This window comes from Podarcis filfolensis (assembly GCF_964270895.1).
Source record: "Podarcis filfolensis genome assembly, chromosome: 18".
Lineage (NCBI taxonomy): Eukaryota > Metazoa > Chordata > Lepidosauria > Squamata > Lacertidae > Podarcis > Podarcis filfolensis.
The window spans coordinates 4,149,127-4,177,067 of NC_139622.1; the positions used below are offsets into that span (position 1 = coordinate 4,149,127).

At 43.0% G+C, this 27,941-nt stretch overlaps 1 protein-coding gene, 1 long non-coding RNA gene and 1 pseudogene across 3 annotated transcripts; 1 reads left to right on the plus strand and 2 right to left on the minus strand.

The window, feature by feature from the left end:
- Positions 1-5,418: 5,418 nt before the first annotated feature.
- LOC310753311 (vomeronasal type-2 receptor 26-like) lies at positions 5,419-15,469 on the minus strand (annotated as a pseudogene). The gene is made up of 7 exons (XR_014552323.1): positions 13,945-15,469; positions 12,894-13,816; positions 10,610-10,901; positions 9,504-10,313; positions 8,179-8,406; positions 7,068-7,194; positions 5,419-6,792 (listed from the first exon to the last, which is right to left on the minus strand). The product of XR_014552323.1 is annotated as a vomeronasal type-2 receptor 26-like (transcript).
- LOC310753628 lies at positions 5,955-9,398 on the plus strand. Its single transcript, XR_014543400.1, has 3 exons — positions 5,955-6,053; positions 7,040-7,187; positions 8,765-9,398. It is a non-coding gene; the product is annotated as an uncharacterized lncRNA (long non-coding RNA).
- A 2,090-nt stretch (positions 15,470-17,559) lies between the features above and the next one.
- On the minus strand, positions 17,560-27,648 carry LOC310753604 (vomeronasal type-2 receptor 26-like). Its single transcript, XM_083595021.1, has 6 exons — positions 26,904-27,648; positions 24,924-25,215; positions 23,819-24,631; positions 21,440-21,667; positions 19,129-19,255; positions 17,560-18,529 (listed from the first exon to the last, which is right to left on the minus strand). The coding sequence occupies exons 1-6, from the start codon at positions 27,128-27,130 to the stop codon at positions 17,631-17,633; spliced, it is 2,586 nt and encodes an 861-aa protein (XP_083451147.1). The 5' UTR covers positions 27,131-27,648; the 3' UTR covers positions 17,560-17,630.
- Between the last annotated feature and the right edge of the window lie 293 nt (positions 27,649-27,941).

Below are 27,941 nucleotides of genomic sequence, written 5' to 3' on the forward strand. Positions count from 1 at the left end.
TATCACACCACAAAGATGGCGGATTTGGCTACAAAAACCACATTGGTTTATTATGATTTTCAAAAGTCTCGTTTTTTGTTTGTTTTTTAATGGCAAACCCGAGACCACAGGAAAAAGAAAACAGGGCGAAAGCAAGGAAGGTTTCGGGTAAGCAAGGAAGGGTTTGGGGCAAGGAAGGTTTGGGGTAATGGAAAGCAGCCCCCAGCATTGGCAATACTAACAGACTGCAATCCTGCATGTTGCAGCTGGACCCAAATGGGTCTTACTTCTGAGTAGTCACGCATAGGGATTGCATTGCAAGGCTGCAACCTTCAATGCACTTTTGGTTGCAATCTTAGGACACCTTATGAAGTTTAGCTAATTGGTCCCCGCTTTTTTAAAAAAAGTATTTCTGGGTGGTCTGAGAGACCAGTTTAATTTCAGGTGCTTTTTCCTATGTCACATCCCTGCAAACTTCAGCACGTTTGCGCGAATAATAAAACAACGAACAAAGTTCAAATGTCAAATTATCCTGATTTGCAAACCGAAACCACACACGCATCTCCATTCGCTGCTCGCCTCGAACCCCAATTCCAAACTATGGATCTTCAGGCCGCAATCCTTAATAATAAAATAATGATGATGGTTGAAATATACTCAGAGTCGCAAAGTGATTTCATGCTCTTTATTCAGCTCATAGTGGTGAGGAGAAATGAATGAAAGTCCCCTCAAGGTATCTGCTTTATATACATTATTTACACAATGGGCTGCACATGATTGGCTAATTCCGGAATTCTACTGTAAGCCAATCAGGTTGTGGATTCACTTCTATCTGGAGCATGATTGGGTGGTTCCTGCCAACCACTCATACTGCTGCATTGTTCTAGGACCAATCAGACTGCCGCATTCTGAATCCTATTGTTCTAGGACCAATCAGACTGCTGCCTTTTGGATCCTATTGTTCTAGGACCAATCAGACTGCTGCAGTTTGGATCCTATGCAACTCAGTACATAACAATGGTGATTGTTGTTGTTATTTTATTTATTTGTACCCCTCCCATCTGACTGGGTTGCCCCAGGTACTTTGGGCGGCTTCCAACATATATAAAAACATAATTAAAAAGCTTCCCTATACGTATTTACTGAAACAGGCAGTTAGTTACCCGGGTTAGTGGATCTTCCATTATTATACATCCACCAAATAAATAAGTGACTCGGTAGGTTTCTGCCTCTCACCAAATCCGCCTCCTAATAATAACAGTTTTAATAATAATTTTATTATTTCTATGCTGCTTGTCTGCCTGAGTTGCCCCAGTGGGATGTCCAGTCTTGTTCATGTGTATGAATTGCTGACCAGTTAGCAGTTTCCCACAATTCCTTGCCACACTCCTGCCAGCAGCCATTTTCTGCCCTCCTGTTCCAGCCCAAGACATTTTGGCGCCTGAGGCACACCACAAAATATGTGGGGGAAATTCTACATCAGAAACAAGGCAGCAGGGGATAGAGATCTTCTGTTGCCCCTATGGATCCTGCCGCCCGAAGCAGTCGCCTTGCCTTGCCTCATGAGAGGGCCGGCACTGAGCCATGCAGTAGGAACAAAGCCTGCTGCAATGTTTCATCCTTCTTCCTGGCTATTCCTTTTCAAGAGAGGAATTAGCCCAAGTGCCTAGAACGATGTGCCAATAACACCGGGGTTGGGCTGGATGACCCTTGAGGTCCCTTCCAGTTCTCCCATTCTAGGATTCTATGACTGCCCTCCTATTGATGCACAATGTTAGGCTGGGTCTAAAAATATTGGTTGTCAGGAGTTAAAAGGGGCCCACCCACAAGTACGAGGCTACCATTTAATTTTTATAAGAAATAAATGGAAAATTTCAAAAAACACGTAGGTGGGAAAAGGTACAATGTGCGAAATGAATGAATTTTTTTTAAAGTAATCACAATGTGCATATATTGTACATCTGACCCCCTTCTTTCTATGGGACCCCGTATATAAGTGACCTCCTTGGCTCTTTCTATCTATGGGACCAGCATGGGTGGCCGGGCCTGGTGAACTTTTAATTCCTTATCCTTATGGTTTTGATTCGTGGGTTCCCACTTAATTTTATTTTGATTTTAAATGTGATTTGAATTGTATTTTAAACTAATCATTTGATTTTGTGTTTTTAATGTATTATGTATTTGGTGTTAGCCGCCCTAAGCCCGGTCTCGGCCGCGGAGGGCGGGGTATAAATAAATTATTATTATTATTATTATTATTATTATTATTATTATTATTATTATTATATTAAATACAGGTGGTTATAATTTATTTTTTAAAATTAATATTAAATAAATGGTGGATATTTTTAAATAGTTTGCTAGTAAATGAACATTTTACACATTAACAGGTACCGTAGTTCAAAACCATATTCCATGCAGTCGACTACATTAAGAGCAATTGTTTGAATTCACTAGATGACTGGGCAAATAGATAATATTTTCTAATGCTTATTTATGGAGAAAGCCAGAGAGTTCCAGAAAGACATCTACTTCTGCTTCATTGACTATGCAAAAGCCTTTGACTGTGTTGACCACAGCAAACTATGGCAAGTTCTTAAAGAAATGGGAGTGCCTGATCACCTCATCTGTCTCCTGAGAAATCTCTATGTGGGACAAGAAGCTACAGTTAGAACTGGATATGGAACAACTGATTGGTTCAAAATTGGGAAAGGAGTACGACAAGGCTGTATATTGTCTCCCTGGTTATTTAACTTATATGCAGAATTCATCATGCGAAAGGCTGGGCTGGATGAATCCCTAGCCGGAATTAAGATTGCTGGAAGAAATATCAACAACCTCAGATATGCAGATGACACAACCTTGATGGCAGAAAGTGAGGAGGAATTAAAGAACCTTTTATTGAGGGTAAAAGAGGAGAGCGCAAAATATGGTCTGAAGCTCAACATCAAAAAAACGAAGATCATGGCCACTGGTCCCATCACCTCCTGGCAAATAGAAGGAGAAGAAATGGAGGCAGTGAGAGATTTTACTTTCTTGGGTTCCATGATCACTGCAGATGGTGACAGCAGCCACGAAATTAAGAGACGCCTGCTTCTTGGGAGGAAAGCAATGACCAACCTAGACAGCATCTTAAAAAGTAGAGACATCACCTTGCCAACAAAGGTCCGTATAGTTAAAGCCATGGTTTTCCCAGTAGTGATGTATGGAAGTGAGAGCTGGACCATAAAGAAGGCTGATCGTCGAAGAATTGATGCTTTTGAATTATGGTGCTGGAGGAGACTCTTGAGAGTCCCATGGACTGCAAGAAGATCAAACCTATCCATTCTTAAGGAAATCAGCCCTGAGTGCTCACTGGAAGGACAGATCCTGAAGCTGAGGCTCCAAGACTTTGGCCACCTCATGAGAAGAGAAGACTCCCTGGAAAAGACCCTGATGTTGGGAAAGATGGAGGGCACAAGGAGAAGGGGACGACAGAGGACGAGATGGTTGGATAGTGTCTTCGAAGCTACAAACATGAGTCTGACTAAACTGCGGGAGGCAGTGGAAGACAGAAGTGCCTGGCGTGCTCTGGTCCAGGGGGTCACGAAGAGTCGGACACGACTAAACGACTAAACAACAACAACAACAATGCTTAAGGGGGCCGACTGGCCATTGGGCAAGCTGACACCCTGGCCAGTCCGCCACTGGTGATGCAGCAATAAAACTGCTCACACGTTTGCAAAGCTAAGCAGGGTCTGGTGTGATTTCAAATTGGATGGGGGACCACATGCTGAGGTTCCTGCATTGCAGGGGGTTGGACTAGATGACCCTCAGGATCCCTTCCATCTCTATGATTCTATGACTCTGCCCTGTTATAACCGAGTCCCCCACCCGCCTTATGAAACTCTGCCTGGTCCTCTGGGTAGACCGCCATTGGAGTCCAGCCTCCATTTTGGATTTAGGAGTTCAGCTTCTCACAAGCCCTAGACCAGAACCTGAACTAAATCTAAATCCCTGAGCTCAGCAGACAAACGGAGAGCATTGCAAACGTGTTTCTCCTCCCGCTGAGATTCACTCAACGTTTACAGGAATATAATTATTTACTTCTCCAGCTTTCGAAGCCACAGCAATTACAGTAATGTTTGCTCCCTGGAGGTGTCCTTCAATTTGCCATGCTAAAAACAAAGAAATGTATTGCAAGTTGTAACTCGGCTCAATTCCCTTGTTCTTATGCATCAGGGCAAAAGTCTCTTGACCCTTAAGATTGCACTATAGGGATGCTTTGGGGCTAGAGATTTCTGCTCCTGTTTTTCTGTTTTACCTTTCAATCCATAGCAAGTCAAAGTAATAAGTAATTTGTTTATTCTTTTGTGATGTGTTTGGACTCAGGGCTCAACTGATGGTTTTCTACTTGTGTTTTTGACTTGCTTTATATGTGTTGCACTTGAGAATAATCAGGGTAAACATGTTATGAGGCAACTACACATCTATCTATCTATCTATCTATCTATCTATCATCATCATCTATCCTTGGGAGTAAGTCCCATTGGATTCAATAAGACAAATAATTCAGTAAGCTTCCAGCTAAATACCAAACCTTCAGCAGTCACAATCTTAAATCACATCAAATACAACGGCATGTCAGGCATTGCATTTTGGGGGAATCTTTTATATATATATATATATATAAATTTTTATTGATTTTCCAACATGAATTAAAACACTTTACAACTAACAATACATAGACAAACAAACATATAGACACGTATAATTTCATAACCTCTTTTTCTTAAGCCTTATTTCAACGACTTCCCCATACCTCCCTTTTCTGCATCCCTGTTTTAAACTTTTTCAGCAACCCCTAATTTCAATTACTTATAATTCACTTTCTTTAATCCTTTTTCTCTTACCCAATCATTTATCGCTGCAATTCTGTTTTACGTTACCCATGACATTTTAGCACTCATTGATTTTACAACAGTTCTTAAGATAAACTTTAAATTTCTTCCAATCTCTTTTCCTTGGTCGCGGATTCTGCCAGTCATCTCAGCCAGTCCCATATAGTCTATCACCTTCGTCTGCCACTCTTCCAGCGTGGGTAGTTCTTGTGTCTTCCAATACTTTGCTAAAAGAACTCTTGCTGCTGTTGTAGCATACATAAAAAACGTCCTATCTTTCCTTGACACCAATTGGCCTACCATGCCCAGGAGAAAGGCCTCTGGTTTCTTATGAAAGGTACACTTGAGCACCTTCTTAATTTCATTATAGATCATTTCCCAGAAGACCTTGATCCTTGGGCACGTCCACCAAAGGTGGTAGAAAGTACCTTCAGTTTCATTACATTTCCAGCATTTATTATTGGGCAAATGATAGATTTTTGCAAGCTTGACTGGGGTCATGTACCACCTATAAATCATTTTCATAATATTCTCTCTTAAGGCATTACATGCCTGGGGGAATCTAAGATGGTGACTGCCTACAAACCTTGGCTCATAATTTTAAGCAACCACGTTAACTACCAGGACAGGATAACATGCCTTCCAAGTGTCCCTATTTTCCAGGGACAGTCCCAGATTTACAGAAGCCATCCTGGTTTCTGATTTAATCCCGGAATGTCCCAGATTGTCCTCATTTCCCCTTTCCTCCCCCTCCATGTCTCAGAGAACATGGTGGAGAAATCTGACCTCCTACTCTTGTCCTTTGCGTTGTCTCCCTCCCTCCCTCCCTCCCTTATGTGGTGCAAAAACAGAGTCCTGGTTATTCTGAAAATAAAATACTAGCATAAAGACCAACACATTTGATCAGGTATCCCATGGGATACCGGCTGAAAATCAAGCCCAGAGGTTTTGTGGATGTTGCTGCTACTTTAAATTCATTTTCAGCCTTCATGATGTATGCAAAATGGCTGGTAAAGACTTCTCTAAAGACTAGAAATCTTAAGATTTTGTTGTCAGGTGCTCCTTTGTGTTCAGATCAGGCCTCAGCACAATAATGTAGCACTTGGGAAGGAAGATGCAGCCCAGAAGCCCAGCACTGGAGGCCAACATAGAGAAGATCTGCACGGCCACCATGTACTTGCCCTTGGTGCTCAGGTAGGTGGGCACAAAAGACACCCAAACACTGCAGAAGACCAGCATGCTGAAGGTGATCAGCTTGGCTTCGTTGAAGGAGCCAGGCAGCTTCCTGGCTAGGAAAGCCACCGTGAAGCAGGTGGCAGCCAAGAAGCCCAGGTAGCCGAGGGCAACGTAAAACATGGCCACAGACCCTTCGTTGCATTGCAGGAGCATTCCACCTGGGAGCGCATGTCGGGCTCTGGGAATGGAGGAGAAGAGCCCAGCCAGATGGTGCAGATGAAAACTTGCCCCCCAGAACAGGAGATGACAATGGAGTTGGCCAGACTCTTGCCCAGCCATCTCCTCACCCTGTTCCCGGGCTTTGTGGCCAGGAAGGCCAGCACCACCGTGATGGTCTTTGCCAAGACAGAAGAAACAGCAACTGAGAAGATGATGCTGAAGGCTGTTTGTCGGAGAAGGCAGGTCTCTTTCCTTGGGCGCCCGATGAAGAGGAAGGAGGACAAAAAGGAAAGCAGGAGGGAGACAAGCAGGATGTAGGAGAGGTCCCGGTTGTTGGCTTTGACTATGGGAGTTTCCTTGTATTTAATGAAGATTCCCAACACAATGCCTGCTGTTAAGGACAAGAAGAGGGCAATGGAAGCTAAAACAATTCCCAGATATTCTCCATAAGTCAGGAAGGTGGTAATCTTGGGGACACATTGATCTCTGTCCTTGTTTGAATGGTGATCTTCTGGGCATTTGGTGCAATGTTCTGCATCTGGGGAAGAGAAAAAGAGTGGCTGCAGTATCACTTACATCCCTAATGATCTGAACTTGATTACGATTTGAAGAAATCCTAGCGATTTCTTCCTTATGGTCATTCCTTTCAACTCTCTTCCAGGATGTAATGAAGGTGATTAATCCTAAAGAAGTTGAGGAAGGAGCCACATTCCACAATGTCTGCAGAATTCTCACAGAAAGTGTGAGAATCGACTGGATTACTGCCCTGTGTTTACTCTCTCTAGGAATACCTTCCCCCTTGGAGTCACCCACCTTCCTGGGCGGAGAAGGTCCCTTCCGCACACCGAGCACAAGCATAGCAGCAAATGGGCTCTCCTTCTAGAACCACCTTGGCATAGCCAGGTCGACATCTTTCTGTACACCTGGAACGTGGTACGGCCTAACCAGGAAGACAAGAAGGTGCCACAAAGAGGAAGAGTTAGGAGTATTTGTGAGTGTGTACTTCACTGATAGAGTGAATTCAAACGGATCTCTGGAATGCAGCCTTTGACCCCCTCATCAGGGTCCTTTCAACCCCCCACTGACCATTGGGGTGACCAGAATATCTTGTTCTTCATAATTCGTTCAGGACAACTGAGGTTTGCGCCACAGAACTCTGATTCCTCTTCTCCGTTTACCTGCTTCCCTGCTTAATAAATCTTCAAAGAAAATGTGATTTCCCCAAAGTTCAGGATTCGAATAATCTCTCAATCACTAATTAAGACAAATTTAATATGACTTTTCCAAGTATTGGTTTCCCTCACTCTGTTCCTGAGGCATGCAAGGCTTCCTCTTATCGCTGATGAATTTCCTAGTTATTTCTAGTTCATATACCATTCCTTAACATTAACCTTATATTACAATAGGGTTTGTGTTTTTTTAACTTCTCATCCTTCACCAACAGTTGTGCACTTCTTAATTCCTGCACGTACAATAGTTTAACATTTGCAACATCTACAAGTGAGCATACTCCACAAATTTAAAAAATCCACAATAAATCAGTAATTATCATTTCAAAAATAAATTGCTTTCCATCCTTCTGCATGTATGAAAACCCAGTAGTGCACTTTTACTAGGTGTTTTCCCTTTTCTTCTTATCTACGTAGTCCATTCGGTTAAAGATTCTGTCCAGAATTCTTAAATTCTCAGTCTGGTTCGGAAATAGATAGTGTCTTTTCTAAGGACCTCTTGGCTATATCCTTTCTTTGAGCACCCCAAATCCCCCTCCTATCTCAGCTGCTGTGGAAAGAAGGAGTGGCGGTTGCAGCTGTTATTGGACGGTCAAGACATCATTGATCAACCTGATATAGTCATTTTGCAGCAGTTGTTCAAGGAAAAATATATTCAGGATCTTCTAGCCTCCCCTCTCTGTGATTCCCCTTACCTTGTTGAATTTCTTGGGCCACTCAATAGCTTCTGGGTTAATGGTGAACTTTATGCTAGCAGACGTCTCTCTCCTTATATTCCCAATTTTCACAGCGACATGAGACTTATTGGGAGACATCACCCAGTTCAAAATATCGAAGTCTCCTGGGAGCTCCCAGTTCTCATCCAAGCACAGCCTGCCTCTGGAAGTATTCAGACACCGGATTTCTCTTAAGAAAGGGTGAAGCTGGAATGACAGGGGAAAGCACCAGCACTGAGAAACCTGGAAGCCAAGATGGATATCTCAGTCCTACTCACTTCAACCTCTTCTGATTTGGGGCCTGCGTGTATCTCATGTAGACTGGAATTCCTATTCAGCCATTTCTATTACTACAGACCCTACAAGTGTCCCAGTTTTCCAGGGACATCCCTGAATTAGAGACAGTTTTTCACTTGATCCTGGAATTTCCCACTTTTCCTTAGAATGTCCCTATTTTCATTTCAGAAATGTTGGCGGATGTGGAATTATCCAACCCACAAGCTGTCCAATCCTATATCGGGAATTTTTAAATGTTTAATATTTTAGTATGAATTTCTTTATTTAGGGAGCTGCCCAGAGTGAGGAGGCAACTGAAGAAGATGTATAAACAGTGCTATTTTTCTAGAAAAGAAGGTGCCGGAACTCACCATGAACACCTCCCTCTGAGAATGGCAATGGCACCCACCTGAAAGGTGTCAAAACTGAGTTCCAGTGAGTTCCCCTCTGAAAAAAAGCCCTGGGTATAGGCATTAAAGGACGCAGGTGGCACTGTGGGTTAAACCACAGAGCCTAGGACTTGCTGATCAGAAGGTCGGCGGTTCGAATCCCTGTGACGGGGTGAGCTCCCGTTGCTCGGTCCCTGCTCCTGCCAACCTAGCAGTTCGAAAGCACGTCAAAGGTGCAAGTAGATAAATAGGTACCACTCTGGCGGGAAGGTAAATGGCGTTTCCGTGCGCTGCTCTGGTTCGCCAGAAGCGGCTTAGTCATGCTGGCCACATGACCCGGAAGCTGTACTCCGGCTCCCTCGGCCAATACAGCGAGATGAGCGTTGCAACCCCAGAGTTGGCCACGACTGGACCGAACGGTCAGGGGTCCCTTTACCTTTATAAGCAGTAACATTATCATTATGGAATGGGCCGTCTCTATTTTCAACAGAGTTGAATACCAATGTTGGGCGGTATGCTACTATTGCTAATACTAATAGTGTTATGTACTGATAGAAACTATGATATTTTGCAGGTTTATCCACAGTCAAGATCAGCATCTGTGTGGACTGCAGTTTGCAAAAAAGGGGAAGGAAATACCTGCCACGGCTGTAGCCTTTGGGGTCCCCATTGCTCTCCTTCCTCCACCATCAGCCTCCTCTGGGATCTCGATGAAAGTGAAGCATGCAAGGCCTGAGCCACAGTGTGAACATTGATGTAAGTGCCATAGCTGTCTACAAACAGGACTTTCTCAGGCTCCCATTGGGATAATGGCTCCAGTTTCTCCTCCTCTTTGCATCGTATCCTGCCTTTCACAGACAACAAATGCTTTGAATATGAACACTGAAACGCTTCATCCAAAGAATCCACAAGATTGGACGGCGAATTATAGTTGTCACCTTTGCTGCTCCTTATTCCGGTCTGAATTGCAAAGGACAGAGAACCATGGAGGTACTGGAAGCCATTTGGAGGGATGTAATAGCCAGTTCCGATTTCTCGCAAAGCTGTTGTGATCCAGACTTTTGCCCCTATTTCCTTCTCATATACTATGTTTATTGCCAGGAGTAGAACGATGCCCATTGCATTGGTTACATAGTAAAAAAATACCCCAACTTGTCTCCATAGGAAAAAAGGTTCCCCAGGCCTGATAAATTGATTTGGATCATTTTCTGGTACTCGTTTTGATAAAGCAATGCAGATCCCTTTGCTGAGCATCAGAGGTTTCACAGCGCTCACAAATCTTTCTCCACTGTCATTGTCTGGAGTGAAGAGGCCAATCCACGTCCATCCAAAATGCAGGAGCAATTCAACAATCCCCTGGTACTGACTTTCCTCTTTGGGAGTCATCCGGTAGACAAAAGGGAACAGGGTTTTACCTTCGAGAACCTGGGCAGTGAAGCCATAACTGATCTAGCAAGGGAAGCAAAAGATCAGCAATTTATTTTACTTTCATCATAACGGGTATTTAAACATATGAAATGACTGATACCTATCTAAATCTCTGCTGGCTGAGGCTGATGGGAGTTTTAGTCTGAAACATCTGGAGGTGTCAAGTTGGTGAAGGCTCAGTTTTGAAAATGGGATTTTGGATCTATAGCTCAGGATCTTCCCATTTTTAAAAATATCCCCACTTGACCCCTCCAAAGAGAAAATAGAATTTTACGCAGTTGAAATTCTCTTTCCCTCCATGCTCTCCCAATACTTACCTGAGGGATTTTGTAGATGCCTGACAAGGCTGAAATCACTCTTGAGATGAAAGTGTTGCTTCTTTCAAGAACAGCCAGCAGGGGATTCTGTTCTCCACAGTGATAATTGGGAATATTGCATCCACTGCCTGCAAGCAGCTCTAGCATGGCGTCCGAAGTCATCCTTGCATCTAAATAGTTCTCATAGAGGTTGTAGCCCAGGGTGATGTTGTGTAAGAGCCTGAGATCCTGGTTGATCTCTTGGATGGTGAGCGGGAAAGACAACATGTACGAATAGAGCCTAGGTGACTCCCTGCAACAAATGAATCCTTTAAAAAGAGTGAAACTGATATTCATAAGATGGGGGGGGACATTATATGATCCAAAAAGATTAGTATTTATTGATTAATCCTATTGCATTAATATCAAACCATTTACAGTCTAGTATAGAATAAAAATAAATAGAATAAAGACATGCTGGCCACATGACCCGGAAGCTGTACGCCGGCTACCTCGGCCAATAAAGCAAGATGAACGCCGCAACCCCAGAGTCGGCCATGACTGGACCTAATGGTCAGGGGTCCCTTTACCTTTACCTATAGAATACAAATTTGCAGATCTCTACTCCATGACCGGAGCTTTGATGCAAACAGCACACAGAGCTGTTCAACAGTGGAACAGACTCCCTCCGAAAGTGACCATGTGTCATGGTCTAAGAGCCTGAGATCCTGGTTGATCTCTTGGATGGTGAACAGGAAAGACAACATGTACCAGTACAACCTAATTGCCCTCCTGCAATAAATGAATTATTTAAAAAGAGTGAAACTGATATTCATATTAATGGGAGGGAGGAAACATTATATGATCCACAAAGATTAATATTTATTTATCATTTTACATTAATATCAAACCTTTTCCTGTCTAGCATAGAACAAAAATTTGGAAATCTCTGCTCCATGACCGGAGCTTTGATGCAAACAGCACACAGAGCTGTTCAACAGTGGAACAGACTCCCTCCGAAGGTGACCATGTGTCATGGATGCTTCAGGTGAGATTCCTCAAGGTTCCTTCCATCTCTACAACTCTATGATTCTATTCTACTGTGGTTCTATGAGTAAGACATGAAGGCGCCCCTCAAAATGTGTGCTATACTGGGAAGTTGCTGCAAAGCCTGCTTTTCCTGCATTGGTCTTTGACTTCTTCCAATGGGCTAGACTATAGGTAGATAAGAGACAATTTTATTGAAGGAGGGGAAGCACCAAATACCTCAGTCCCCTTTTACTTAGAAATGAGGCCTGATGGCTTTCAGGTTTGAGTGTGTGGTAAAATTTATAATTTGTCCATATTTTGGATCAGTGACTCCACCAATGAGGACACCCCCTGGTCTGTATTATTTTATATAATCATTTTATTTGAAGCATATCATTCCTGCTCTTCTCCCATAAAAATCCACCTATTTTCTAGAGAGATTTTTTCTTTCTGAGATGTAGGTGTCCTGTTGTGTTGTATAAAGAGAACTGTGATCCAAACAGAATAAACATAAAATTATTAATCTCAGTTGCTTGGAAATTGCTTGAGTTTCATGCCACCCTCTGGGTTAGGAAACAGGTACCTACTTTGTCAACCATTGCAATCGTTAGAAATGAGACCAGTTGTGTGTGTGTGAAGAAAAGGAATGATTCCTTTTCACATTTTAGACTCCACTAACAAGGAAGTCTCCTGACTCATATTATTTTATTTATCATTTCAGTTAAAGCATATATTTCCTGCTCTCCAGCCACCAAACGTTAACCTGTAGGATTTTAAAAATCCATTTTTAAAACTATAGCATTCTTTAACGACAATTTGTTGATGGTCATTTATAATATTATATCATTATAAGGATATAATAGAAGAATGCAAGAATGCCAATGAATTTGGTCAGGGTTCAAAAGTTTGCACTGAATTTCCCCACCTGCAGGAAGCCATGAAACTCAGACAATTTCCAGAGCTCAAGGGTTGAATTGCCTGAGTTTCATGGCATCCTGCAGGTGGGGAAACTCAGTGCATCCATAGGTAGGAGAGTGTTTCTCTAAGGAAGACCCAGGGAACAAGGAAATGGGAGAGGTTTGGGTGGAATCTTTTAGTGGACCCCCCAGCTCCCATCAGCCCAGCCAGCAAGACCAATGGTCAGGGCAGGGTAGACCTGCAACATGAGGACAGCCTTGGCTCCCCAGCCCTGAGAAAGGCGCTCTTTCCTTGATAAATAGGAACCATTACAAGGACTGGAGGACCATGAAACCCACCCACATATGATTTTATATACCTCTCAGTCCTGGCGAAGGGTGTCTGAGAAAAGACGTATGGAGTTTCCTTATATAAGCGTTTTGGAGATATGATCCCACTGATGAGAAAGTGTCCAGGCCGGTAGTAATTGCGAGCATCCGTTTCATCCCTGACCAGATTCAAGGGGCATTTCGCCTTGTGGTTCCCGCAGACTCCAAAGGGCATCATGAGCAGCAGAAGCAGCAACAACAGAAGGAGCAGGGATCTCATTCTGGCTGTGCCTCCTCCTCCTCTTACCTACCAAGGAGGCAAAGCAGAAGAACCCAAAGACACTTTCAAGGCCAGACTGCCTGGGCTTTCCCAATCTGGGTGGTTTTCAACTCTACCTTCGGAGCTAGGAAGCACAAGGCAGGCACACCCCTCTTTCGCCAGCTCTGCATCTTGACTCAGTCTGTCTCCAACACAGGAAATATTCTCGGCACCAACTTTTTCTTTCCCAGACACAGCGCAATTAATATTGCCATGCTGTTGTTGCTTTCCGAGGCTCATGCAATTTCCAGAAATATCTCCTGAGCTTTTAGAAGATGAGATCACTATAATTTCGACTATTCTAAGTGGAATAAGTTTCACCACAATAACTTTCTGAAGTCTTGAATGGCTCAAGTGGCAGGTGCAGAGCTGGAGAAAAACATGTTGGACAGAAGTCAAGGGGTGTGTTTGGGAGTTGGAAGTTTGGCCTGAACTTTGCTCACAGGCACCAAAGAAGGAGCTGGATCCAACCATGGGCTCTCCTTACTTGGAGGTTTTGAAGCAGAGTTTGGATGGCCATCTGTTGGGTTTCTTCAGCTGAGATTCCTGCATTGCAGAGGGTTGGACTAGAGGACCTTGGGGTCCCTATTCAAGTCTCCCATTCTATGATTCATTGGGGGTTTTTAAGAAGAGGTCGGACAGTCGGACAGTCGGCTTCCCAAAAAATATTAAAATACTGTAATACATCAAACATTAAAAGCTTCCCTAAACAGGGCTGCCTTCAGATGTCTTCTAAAAGTCTGGTAGTTGAATAATAGTGAAAGGACCAACCAGGGATGGACAACAGCCAGATGAAGGCGTCCCAGCCTTGTATCCCGGGCATCCTAAGCCCTTTTAAAATGTGGGGGTTTGCATTATTGGCTTGTTGTTTTTATTTTGATTATATATGTTGTGGTTTTATATTTTGAACCGCCTTGAGACCTCCAGGGGTAGGGCGATATATAGATTCAGTACATCAATAAATAAAGGAATAAATATGAATAAATAAAAATCAATCAATGGAGAATGCTGAGAAATGCCATCCTCATTACTGTGAACAGAATACATGATGGTGAGATCTTGTTTCCTGGAGGCTGCTGGAGACTGAGACTGGTGGAGCCTGCGATGGGGAGGGTTTTCTCAAGCCCACCCTCCGGCCACTTTGGGTGGGTCTGGGCTGCTTGATTCCTGCCACTCTCTTCTGGTTCTCCCCCTGAAGGGAAGTAGCACCTTGGTGGCTTCGAAGCAACTTCAAGTGAATTTCCACCCCATCTTTGAAAGGCTTCTCCAACAGAGGGAAGCTCTCTGGGGTTGGTGGAGGGGAGAAAGGTTGTCCTGAGCCTTAGACGCCCCTTCCCCTTCGACATGTTTTGGGGAAGGTGAGCTTCTGTTGCACATGGAGCCAACTTGCTCCTCGTCTTTGAGCAGAAACATCTCTACTCATAAACAAATTGTCTGTGCAGAAGCCAGGCTAGCATTTTACCAGCTTTATTATTCTTTATCAATTTATTTATTCTTATTTATTTATTTAATCTGATTCATAAAATCGATGCAGCGCTTGTTTAGGCCAATAACCCCTAAAGCACTTTATTTTAAGATAAGGCAAGACATTCAGAAAAAAGTTTACAAACTTACTTCAGAACATTAAAAAAAGTTAAAATAACAAAACGGACTGAAATTGTATCAGCTTCCTAAGAATCTGGGTGGATGCTATATTTATTAAATTTATTTTTTAAAAAAATATTTTTTATTAAGTCTCCAAAGATATCCCAAAACACTTGTGTACCTACAGAGTTTTTTTAAAAAACAACTAAATACATAATTGCTTCGTGACTCCCCACCCCTCTTGATGTTTGTTTTATTACTCCTTTTTATCACCTGTTTTAAAAAACATGTTTATATTATCTAAGCCCCAAAGTCGTATATCAGTAATCTTCTGCTTATAGTTCAAATCCTGCCTTTGACTTCATGTACGGATGTTAGTATGACAGATAATATAACAGCGGTCTCCATTCTTCCTTGAACAATTCTTCATTATGTCCTCTTAGTTTAGCAGGGAATTTCTCCATTTCAGCATATTCCACCAGCTTCATAAGCCATTCCTCGTTGGTGGGGAATTCTCCTTCTTTCCACTTCCGTGTGTATAAAGTCCTAGCTGTTGTGGTTGCATTCAGAAAACCTAATTAACTGCAGGCCAGTTTCTCATCTCCCTTTCCTGAGCAATGTTCTGGACCAGATCCAGGCACTTTTGAAAGAAACTGATTTTCTGGATCCATTTCAAGTGGGGTTTTTGTGACAAAGACACCTGAGAGCCGAAGCAGCCAAGCAGGCTGGGAGTCCAGTCATTTGGACCTAGTCAAGTTCTCCAGGCCTGACTGCCAACTGCTGAGTCACTCTGGCATGGGACTTGGCCGCCATTTTCTCTCTGTCTTCTCTGTAAGGTTTCAGTCAGAGTCAGTCTGCCTCAGTTGTGAGCAGTATGGAATCTCAGTCAGACTGTTTGGAACCATGTTGTTTAGGAAGAAGTTTATTTTAACTCAGTAAAGTCAATTAAAAACTCTGCATCATTAATTTACGCGTCAGTTTAGGTCTGACGTCGTTTCCAGACGGTCTTAGTTGGGGAATGTTTTTCAGGCCCGGGAACCTTGAATGTGGGGTTTACAGGGCTCAATCCTATCCACAGGGCACTGGCTCCCAGTGGAGTACAGGATAATAATAATAATAATAATAATAATAATAATAATAATAATTTATTATTTATACCCCGCCCATCTGGCTGGGCTTCCCCAGCCACCCTGGGCGGCTTCCCAAAAAATATTAAAATACTGTAATACATCAAACATTAAAAGCATCCCTAAACAGGGCTGCCTTCAGATGTCTTCTAAAAGTCTGGTAGTTGAATAATAGTGAAGGACCAACCACATCTGCTATTGGGTCCCCGAAGCACAGATTCACACAAAGCGGCAAAACGTCCTTGCAGGTTATTAACAGGATTTTATTTGAAGTGCATATGCAGAACAAAGCTACAGGGCGATAAGTCAGGGTGCGCCCCCTTTATATAGATTTGCAGAACAGAATACCATATAGGGATTTGGGATCATATAGAGAACAATATTCTAATGGCCCCTTCAATAGTAATATGTAGGATCAGGTTTAAGATGCTGGCTTAACCTTTAAAGCCCTATACGGCCTAGGACCCTCGTACCTATGGGGTTGCCTCTCCTGGTATGTCCCACGGAGGAGCTTACAGTCTTCAAACAAAAACATCTTGGAGATCCCGGGCCACAGGGAGGTTAGACTGGCCTCAACCAGAGCCAGGGCCTTTTCGGCTGTGGCCCCAATCTGGTGGAACGCTTTGTCACAAGAGACCAGGGCCCTGCGGGACTTGACATCTTTCCGCAGGGCCTGCAAGACGGAGCTGTTCCGCCAGAGCACAGTCGGACCCCCTCCTTTGGTAATCCCCACAGAACTCTAGCCCAATGGTTGCCATTAATTTGATTTTGAATTGATTTTAGAATGAATTGATTTTAGAATGCTGTGCTACTTTTATTCTTAGCCGCTCTTAGCCCGGCTTCGGCTGGGGAGGGTGGGATAAATAAAATTTTCTTCTTCTCCTTCTCCTTCTCCTTCTCCTTCTCCTTCTCCTTCTTATTTTTCTTTTTCTTCTCCCCCCCCCCCCCATTGTTTAACATCTACATGAAACCGCTGGGTGGGGTTATGCGGAGGTTTGGAGTATGTTATCAGAATTATGCTGATAACACTCCGCTCTATTTCTCCTTCACATCTGCAGGTGAGGCCGTGGAAGTGCTGGACCAGTGTCTTGCCTTGGTAATGGATTTCAAGTGGGGTTTAGGCCTGGTTTTGGCACAGAAGCTGCTTTGGTCGTCCAGTATGGTGACCTCTGTTGAGAGAGAGAAACATGTCCCTGTTAATTCTTCTCAACTTCTCACTGGCTTTCGGTACCATTGACCATGGTATCCTTCTGGAGTGACTCTCCGAACTAGGGGTGGGTGGCAGTGCTTTGCGGTGGTTCCAGTCCTACTTGGATGGTCATTTCCAGACGGTGTTACTTGGGGAATGTTTTTCAGCTCCGGGAGCCTTGAATGTGGGGTTCCACAGGGCTCAATCCTATCCCCCACATTGTTTAGCATCTACATAAAACCTCTTTTCAGTCAGGGCTTGGCTAAGGTCAGCTGCTACTCTTTGTATTACACAATACAGAAATTAAACCAACAGACTATGGGAGATAACTTAAATTAATTTCTCAGTTTATTGATATACAAAACTTAGGAGAACGAAATGACATGAAGTGCACTTGTAAATGATACCGCGTACAAAAGATTTCCACCCATCTTACTGTTCATGTGAACAGGACTTCCTAAAACCTAGGCTAAGAATGAACACATAAACAGCATGGATGAGTAGCTGTGTTTCCTTTATGCACTTCTGGACATCATGAACATGGAATATTTTAAGAATCAGATGCCCGTTAATTCCTTGTTCTCAGGTGCTCCTTTGTGTTCAGATCAGGCCTCAGCACAATAATGTAGCACTTGGGAAGGAAGATGCAGCCCAGAAGCCCAGCACTGGAGGCCAACATAGAGAAGATCTGCACGGCCACCATGTACTTGCCCTTGGTGCTCAGGTAGGTGGGCACAAAAGACACCCAAACACTGCAGAAGACCAGCATGCTGAAGGTGATCAGCTTGGCTTCGTTGAAGGAGCCAGGCAGCTTCCTGGCTAAGAAAGCCACCGTGAAGCAGGTGGCAGCCAAGAAGCCCAGGTAGCTGAGGGCAACGTAAAACATGGCCGCAGACCCTTCGTTGCATTGCAGGATGATCTCTTCCACCTGGGAGTGCAGGTCGGACTCTGGGAATGGGGGAGAAGAGCCCAGCCAGATGGTGCAGATGAGAACTTGCCCCCCAGAACAGGAGATGACAATGGAGTTGGCCAGACTCTTGCCCAGCCATCTCCTCACCCTGTTCCCGGGCTTTGTGGCCAGGAAGGCCAGCACCACCGTGATGGTCTTTGCCAAGACAGAAGAAACAGCAACTGAGATGATGATGCTGAAGGCTGTTTGTTGGAGAAGGCAGGTCTCTTTCCTTGGGCGCCCGATGAAGAGGAAGGAGGACAAAAAGGAAAGCAGGAGGGAGACGAGCAGGATGTAGGAGAGGTCCCGGTTGTTGGCTTTGACTATGGGAGTTTCCTTGTATTTAATGAAGATTACCATCACAATGCCTGCTGTTAAGGACAAGAAGAGGGCAACGGAAGCTAACACCATTCCCAAATATTCTTCATAAGCCAGGAAGATGACAATCTTGGGGACACATTGATCTCTGTCCTTGTTTGAATGGTGATATTCTGAGCATTTGGTGCAATGTTCTGCATCTGGGGAAGGGAAAAAGAATGGCTGTAGCATCACTTACACCCCTAATGATCTGTGCTCTATTAACATTGTGATCTAGGATAAACTGAGAGGCAGTGACCACTCCACTTCTGTTAACTGCATTGTTTGGATCCTGCCTAATCCTCTTTGAACTTTAAAATGCAGACATTGCTTCCATGCAATGTTCATAGCAGTGAGATCAGAACGGTCCATAGATTATATTGTAATAATTTTCACATGAAGTATTTATTTTTATTGTGCTTTTGCTGTTAATAATTTATGCTTTTCATCGTCTATCCATTATTTTTGATAAGTGTCAACATTATTTCCTTTTTGTGTGGCTTGGTTTAAAAAATAAAAAAGGAATGCTTTGCGGGCATTCCTCTCACAGCTGCCCAGTTTGCACCCTAGAGATTTCTGCCTTATGGTCATTCCTATCAACTCACTTCCTGGATGTAATAAAGGTGATTAATCCTAAAGAAGTTGAGGAAGGATCACCATTCCACAATGTCTGCAGAATTCTCACAAAAAGTGTGTGAGACTGAATTTCTGTCCTGTGTTTACTCTCTCCAGGAATTCCTTCCCCCTTGGAGTCACCCACCTTCCCGAGCGGAGAAGGTCCCTTCTGCACACTGAGCACAAGCATAGCAGCAAATGGGCTTTCCTTCTAGAATCACTTTGGCATATCCAGGTCGACATATTTCTGTACACCTGGAACGAGGTACGACCTAACCAGGAAGACAAGAAGGTGCCAGATAAATTAAGTATTCAAACAGGACAGGAAAATTGGCTTTCAGGTGGAGAGATCAAAATTAGAAACAGAATTGTTAGAACCCAATACTAAGAATGTGTCAAGAATGTATAACTTGCTGTTGAAATGGAATACACAGGATGAGACGGTTAAATCAGCTATGATTAAATGGGCACAAGATATTGGTCATGACATTATGTTTGCTGACTGGGAACAGTTATGGACCACCGGTATAAGGTTTACGGCATGTAATGCCTTAAGAGAGAATATTATGAAAATGATATATAGGTGGTACATGACCCCAGTCAAGCTTGCAAAAATTTATCATTTGCCCAATAATAAATGCTGGAAATGTAATGAAACTGAAGGTACTTTCTACCATCTTTGGTGGACGTGCCCAAGGATTAAGGTCTTATGGGAAATGATCTATAATGAAATTAAGAAGGTTCGTAAGTGTACCTTTCACAAGAAACCAGAGGCCTTTCTCCTGGGCATGGTAGGCCAAATGGTGTCAAGGAAGGATAGGACGTTTTTCATGTATGCTACAACAGCAGCAAGAGTTCTTTTAGCAAAGTATTGGAAGACACAAGAACTACCCACGCTGGAAGAGTGGCAGACGAAGGTGATAGACTATATGGGACTGGCTGAGATGACTGGCAGAATCCGCAACCAAGGGAAAGAGACGGTGGAAGAAGATTGGAAGAAATTTAAAGTTTATCTTAAGAACTGTTGTAAAATTAATGAGTGCTAAAATGTCATGGGTAATGTAAAACAGAATTGCAGTGATAAATGAGTGGGTGAGAGAAAAAGGATTAAAGAAAGTGAATCATAAGTAATTGAAATTAGGGGTTGCTGAAAAATTTAAAATAGGGATGCAGAAAAGGGAGGTATGGGGAAGTCGTTGAAATAAGGTTTAAGAAAAAGAGGTTATGAAATTATACGTGTTTATATGTTTGTCTGTGTATTGTCAGTTGTAATGTGTTTTAACTTATGTTGGAAAATCATTAAAAAATTTATATAAAAAAAAAGGAAGACAAGAAGGTGCCACAAAGAGGAACAGTTAGGAGTATTTGTGGGTATGTAATTCACTCAACGCGATCTCTATAGCATGGTGGTGATCCCTGACAACCGGTCTTGCCAGCTCAGGATGATGGGAGCTGTAGTCCAAAGACAGCTGGGGACCCAGGTTTGGGAAACCCTGATCTACCCAAAGATTCGCAGTTGTGGCCCCCAGTGAATCATTCAGGAAATCATCACAGCTCTACATCAATCACATAGAGGTTAGGGAGGGTTCTGTCTGGCAGGGAATCCTGAGAGATCCCAGTTGCCATTTCCAGCAGCCAAGAACCTCAGTAGCCTGCCATCTCCCAATTCCCTTAATGCAGTCAGTTCTCTTTAGCTGCAGAACATGATCTCTGGAATGCAGCCTTTGACCCCTCATCAGAGTCCTTTCAACCCCCCACTGACCATTGGGGTGACCAGAATATCTTGTGCTTTAAATTTAGTTCAGTACAGCTGAGGTTTGAGCCACAGAACTCTGTTTCCTCTTCTCCATTTACCTGTTTCCCTTCTTAAAAAAACTTCAAAGCAAATGACAATGGGTCTGATATGTGAGTCCCCCAAATTTCAGGATTCGAATAATCTCTCACATGGTTCATTCTCGTGTTTGTGTGTGTCAGAGAGAGAGAGAGAGAGAGAGCGCTTTGCTGTTCAATGCCCAACTGAAAGGAGAGTTGGGTTTTGGGGGGGTTTTTTGGCCAAATTGCTTTAATTGATTTTCCAAATTTCACCACATCAACCACAAATTAAGACAAATTTAATACAAGTGAGCTTACTCACAAATTTAAAAAAATATACAATAAATCAGTAATTATCATTTGTAAAATAAATTACCTTTCATCCTTCTGCATGTATGAAAGGTAAATATCCTTTATTTGAGCATCCCAAATTCCCCTCCTATCTCAGCTGCTGTAGAAAGAAGGCATGCTGGTTTCAGCTGTTACTGGACAGTCAACCTGACATGGTCATTCTGCAGTGGTTGTTCAAGGAACAGCACAATCAGGATCTCCTAGCCCCCCTCCCCCAATTATTCCCCCTACCTTATTGAATTTCTTGGACCACTCAATGGCTTCTGGCCTTCTCCCTCTGTGATTTACCCTACCTTATTGAATTTCTTGTTCCACTCAATGGCTTCTGGGTTAATGGTGAACTTTATGCCAGCAGACGTCTCTCTCCTTATGTTTCCAATTTTCACAAGGTCACGAGACTTGTTGGGAGACATCACCCAGTTCATAATATCGAAGTCTCCTGGTAGTTCCCAGTTCTCATCCAAGCACAGCCTGCCCCTGGAAGTATTCAGACACCAGATTTCTCTCAAGAAAGGGTGAAGCTGGAATGGCAGGGGAAAGCACCAGCATTAAGAAACTGGGAAGCTACAACAGGCAATTAATCAAGCCAAAATGGGGAAAACACCAGGGCCAGGTGGGCTATCAGCAAAGTACTATAAGAAATTACAAGATTATTTGGCACAATCACTAAAAGATTTAAGATACTTACGTTATGCTGATTCTGAAAAAAGATACAGATCTATTATCGGTCAAAAATTATAGGCTGATTTCTCTATTAAATAATGACTATAAACTGTTTGCAGACCTATTGGCAAACAACATGAAAGTGCTATTAATGGATTTAATTCATCAGGACCAGGCTGATTTTTTACCAGGCCGCCAGATGAAGGATAATATAAGGAATATAACTGATATAATAGAATATCTGAAGGTTAGAAATGATAAGCAAGCAGTGTTGATTTTTATAGAAGCAGAGAAGGCCTTTGACCATATTTCATGGACTTATACGAAGAAGACTATAGAGATGATGAATTTCAGAGAGTCATTACAGTAGTACCTCAGGTTAAGAACTTAATTCGTTCTGGAGGTCCGTTCTTAACCTGACACTGTTCTTAACCTGAGGTACCACTTTAGCTAATGGGGCCTTCCGCTGCCACCGCACGATTTCTGTTCTCATCCTGAAGTTCTTAACCCGAGGTACTATTTCTGGGTTGCCAGAGTCTGTAACCTGAAGCGTCTGTAACCCGAGGTACCACTGTACTTAGAGGAACTGACTCAATTTATTCTGACTAACAGGCTATGATGATAGTAAACAACGTAATAACAGAAAAATTCAAAATAATTAAAGGGACAAGACAGGGATATCCTCAGTCACCATTATTATTTTAGTTTTAGATACCCTGGCCAGAAGTATAAGATCAGACGAAGAAATAAAAGGGATAACAGTAGGTTAAAGGTAAAGGTAAAGGGACCCCTGACCATTAGGTCCAGTCGCGGCCAACTCTGGGGTTGTGGCGCTCATCTCGTTTTATTGGCAGAGGGAGCCAGCATACAGCTTCTGGGTCATGTGGCCAGCATGATTAAGCCACTTCTGGCGAACCAGAGCAGCACATGGAAACGCCGTTTACCTTCCCGCCGGAGCGGTACCTATTTATCTACTTGCACTTTGACGTGCTTTCGAACTGCTAGGTTGGCAGGAACAGGGACCGAGCAACGGGAGTTCACCCCGTCGCGGGGATTCGAACCGCCAACCTTTGGTCAGCAAGTCCTAGGCTCTGTGGTTTAACCCACAGCGCCACCCGCATGCCAACAGTAGGTTACAAAGCATATAAACTCAAGGCATTTGCAGATGACTATGTGGTAACTGTAGGAGACCCTATGGCTAGCCAACCAAGGGTCTTGAACAGATTCGCAAGTTTGGAGAAGTAGCAGGTTTTGAACTAAATAAAGGTAGAAGTATTGGGGGGAAATGTGGCAGAGGAATATAAAAAAGACAAATAACGGAACTGATGATTGAGAAGAAAGTTTAATATTTAGGAGTATGGATAACAGCTACAAACATAAATATTTTTAAGAATAACTATACAGGAGCTTGGAGAGAAATGAAGAAAAACTTAAATTAAAAAAATATATATATAAAATAGAGATATCTGGAGGGTGGCAGCACGACAACAGGATTTTTCTGTGGTGGCTCCCTGGACACCTTTGTGACAAATCATTAGGTGCCAGGCGAGAAAGTTATTCTGTAACCAGGATTTGGGTGGATTAAACCATCTCTGGGCATTTTAATGTGCTTTTGGTTTGCTTGTTTTGTTTCTTTCATTTGCCTTTTCTATTCTCATTTTGTATTTTTATTCTGTAAACCACCCTGTGATCTTCAGATGATAGTTGATATATAAACAGAATAATACTAATATTATTACTACAGACCCTCCAAAGGTCAAAATGGCAACCAGTTGAGAAGTGCTGGAACTGAGTTCCAGCGAGTTCCCCCTGAAGAAAGCCCTGGGTATAAATAGTAAAATGATCGTTATGGGATGGGATGGGACATCCCTATTTTCATCGGAGACTTGTTGGAAGGTAAGCTACTATTAGTAATACTAATAGTAACTATGATATTTTGCAGGTCTATCCACAGTTAGACAGATCAGCATCTGTGTGGACTGCAGTTTGCAAAAAGGGGAAGGAAATACCTGCCATGGCTGTAGCCTTTGGGGTCCCCATTGCTCTCCTTCCTCCACCATCAGCCTCCTCTGGGATCTAGATGAAAGTGAAGCATGCAAGGCCTGAGCCACAGCTTGAACATTGATGTAAGTGCCATAGCTGTCTAGAGACAGGATTGTCTCACATACCCCTTGGGACACCATCTCCATTTCCTCCTCCTCTTTGCATCTTATCCGGCCTTTCACAGACAACAGATGCTTTGAATATGAACACTGATAAGCTTCATCCAAAAAATCTCCAAGAAGATTGGACTGCGATTTATATTTCTCACCTTTGCTGCTCCTTATTCCAGTCTGAATTTCAAAGGACAGAGAACCATGGAAGTGCTGGAATATATTTGGAGGGAAGTAAAAGCCAATTCTGATTTCTAGTAAAGCTGTTGTGATCCAGACTTTCGCCCCTATTTCCTTCTCATAGATATTGTTTATTATCATGAGTATTGTGATAACATGTGCATTGGTTATATAGGAAACAAATACCCCAACTTGTCTCCATAGGAAAAAAGGTTCCCCAGGTCTGATAAATTGTTCTATATTATTTTCTGGTAGTCTTTTTGATAAAGCAATGCAGATCCCGCTGCTGAGCATCAGAGGTTTCACAGCGCTCACAAATCTTTCACCACTGTCATTGTCTGGACTGCAGAGGCCAATCCACGTCCATCCAAAATGCAGGAGCAATTCAACAATCCCCTGATACTGACTTTCCTCTTTGGGAGTCATCCGGTAGACAAAAGGGAACAGGGTTTTACCTTCGAGAAACTGGGCAGTGAAGCCATGACTGATCTAGCAAGGAAGGCAAAAGATCAGCAATTTATTTTACTTTCAGCATAACAGATATTTAATTATATGAAATGACTGATATCTAAATCTCTGCTGGCTGAGGCTGATGGGAGTTTTAATCTGAAACATCTGGAGGTGTCAAGTTGGTGAAGGCTCAGTTTTGAAAAAGGGATGTAGCATCCATAGCTCAGCATTTTCCCATTTTTAAAAATATCCCTACTTGACCCCTCCAAAGAGAAAATAGAATTTTACGCAGTTGAAATTCTCTTTCCCTCCATGCTCGCCCACTACTTACCTGTGGGATTTTGTAGATGCCTGACAAGGCTGAAATCACTTTTGAGATGACAGTATTGCTTCTTTCAAGAACAGCCAGCAGGGGATTCTGTTCTCCACAGTGATAATTGGGAATATTGCATCCACTGCCTGCAAGCAGCTCTAGCATGGCGTCCGAAGTCATCCTTGCATCGAAATAGTTCTCATAGATGTTGTAGCCCAGGGTGATGTTGGGTAAGAGCCTGAGATCCTGGTTGATCTCTTGGATGGTGAACAGGAAAGACAACATGTACCAGAAGAACCTAGTTGACTCCCTGCAATAAATGAATCCTTTAAAAAGAGTGAAACTGATATTCATATTAATGGGAGGAAGGAAACGTATGATCCACAAAGATTAGTATATTTTATTTATTTATTTATTTATTTATTTATTTATTTATCCATCCATCCATCCATCCATCCATCCATCCATCCTTTTGCATTAATATCAAACCTTTTCCTGTCTACCATAGAAGAAAAATTTGGAGACCTCTGCTCCATGACAGGAGCTTTGATGCAAACAGCACACAGAGCTGTTCAACATTGGAACAGACTCCCTCCGAAGGTGACCATGTGTCATGGGTGCTTCAGGTGAGATTCCTCCAGGTCTCTTCCATCTCTGCAATCTATGATTCTATTATATAGTGGTTCTGTGAGTAAGAAATGAAGGCACCCCTCAAAATGTGTGATATACTGGGAAGTTGCTGCAAGGGCCGCTTTTGCTGCAGTGGTCTTTGGCTTTTCCAAGAGGCTAGACTACAGGTAGATAAAAGGCCATTTGATTGAATCATAGAATCATAGAGTTGGAAGAGACCACAAGGGCCATCGAGTCCAACCCCCTGCCAAGCAGGAAACACTTGAAAGATTGAAAGAGGAGAAGCACCATATACCTCAGTCCCCTTTTAGTTACAAATGAGGCCTGGTGGCTTTCAGGTTTGAGTGTGTGGTAAAATCTATAATTTTGCCCATATTTTGGATCACTGACTCCACCAATGAGGATACCCCCTGGTCTGTATTATTTTACATAATCATTTTATTTGAAGCATATCATTCCTGTTCTTCGCCCATAGAAATCCACCCATTTTCAGGAGTTTCTTAAAACGCTTCTAATTTTTTTAATAAAAATGACAGAAAGGGGAAAGTGCTGGGATTGGAGGAGGAAACCTTTAATGTAGCTGAGACAGATTTCCCCATGATGGGCTGTAGGTCTCCCGTTGTATTGTGTAAAGAGAACTGTGATAAGGTTGTTCACAAATGATCCCAATAGAATAAACATAAAATAATCTTAGCAGCTTGGAAATTGCTTGAGTTTCATGCCACCCTCTGGCTTAGTAAGAAACTTCAAACACCTCAATACTTTGAAATGAGGCCAGTTGTGTGTGGTCAAAAAAGGAATAATTCCTTTTCACATTTTAGAGATCTAAGTCCACTTACAAGGAACTCCCCTGACATATTATTTTATTTATCCTTTCAATTAAAGCACATCTTTCCTTCTGTTCAGCTATCAAAGGTCACCAAGAGGCTCTTAAAATTCCATTTGCAAAACTGTAGCATTCCTTAATGACAGTTTATGAATTGTCCAAATGGAATAATATTGAATAAAACCTTTGAGCCTTGGAAATTGCCTGAGTTTCATGGCATCCTGCAGGTGGGAAAATTCAGTGCATCCTTTTACCCCTGACCAGATTCACTGGCATCCTTGCATTCTACTAAAAGCAACACAGACGCATAGGAACAGGATTGTTTTACTTAGGAAGACAGAGGGAAGAAGGAAATAAGAGAGGTTTTTTACTGGACCCCCCCAACTCCCATCACCCCCAGCCAGCAAGACCAATGGTCAGGGCAGGGCAGTCCTGCAACATCAGCCCTTGGCTCCCCAGGCCTGAGATAGGGGCTCTTTCCTATTTCAGCCATTAAAAGGACTGGAGGACCATGAAACCCATCCGCATATGATTTTACATACGCTTCATTCCTGGCGAAGGGTGTCTGAGAAAAGTTGTATGGAGTTGTCTGAATAAGGCGTATTGGAGATATGATCCCACTGATGAGAAAGTGTCCAGGCCGGTAGTAATTGCGAGCATCCATTTCATCCCTGACCAGATTCAAGGGGCATTTCGCCTTGTGGTTCCCGCAGACTCCAAAGGGCATCATGAGCAGCAGAAGCTGCAACAGAAGGAGCAGGGATCTCATTCTGGCTGTGCCTCCTCCTCCTCTTACCTGCCAAGGAGGCAAAGCAGAAGAACCCAAAGACTCTTGCAAGGCCAGACTGGGTGGGCTTTCCCAATCTGGGTGGTTTTCAACTCTACCTTCGGAGCTAGGAAGCACAAGGCAGGCACACCCCTCTTTCGCCAGCTCTGCATCTTGACTCAGTCTGTCTCCAACACAGGAAAAATTATCTGCACCAACTTTTTCTTTCCCAGTCACAGTTCAATTAATATTGCCATGCTGTTGTTGCTTTCCGAGGCTCATGCAATTTCCAGAAACATCTCCTGAGCTTTTAGAAGATGAGATCACTATAATTTTGATTATTCTAAGTGGAATAAGTTTCAGCACAATAACTTTCTGGAGTCTTGAATGGCTCAAGCGGCAGGTGCAGAGCTGGAGAAAAACATGTTGGACAGAAGTCAAGGGGTGTGTTTGGGAGTTGGAAGTTTGGCCTGAACTTTGCTCCCAAGCACCAAAGAAGGAGCTGGATCCAACCATGGACTCTCCTTTAGTTTAGGCCATGTGACAAAGAAGCAGCCAAGCAGGCTGGGAAGTGCTGGGACTGCCCAGTCATTTGGGCCTAGTCAAGTTCTCCAGGCCTGACTGCTAACTGCTGAGTCACTCTGGCATGGGACTTGGCCGCCATTTTCTCTCTGTCTTCTCTGTAAGGTTTCAGTCAGAGTCAGTCTGCCTCAGTTGTGAGCAGTATGGAATCTCAGTCAGACTGTTTGGAACCATGTTGTTTAGGAAGAAGTTTATTTTAACTCAGTAAAGTCAATTAAAAACTCTGCATTAT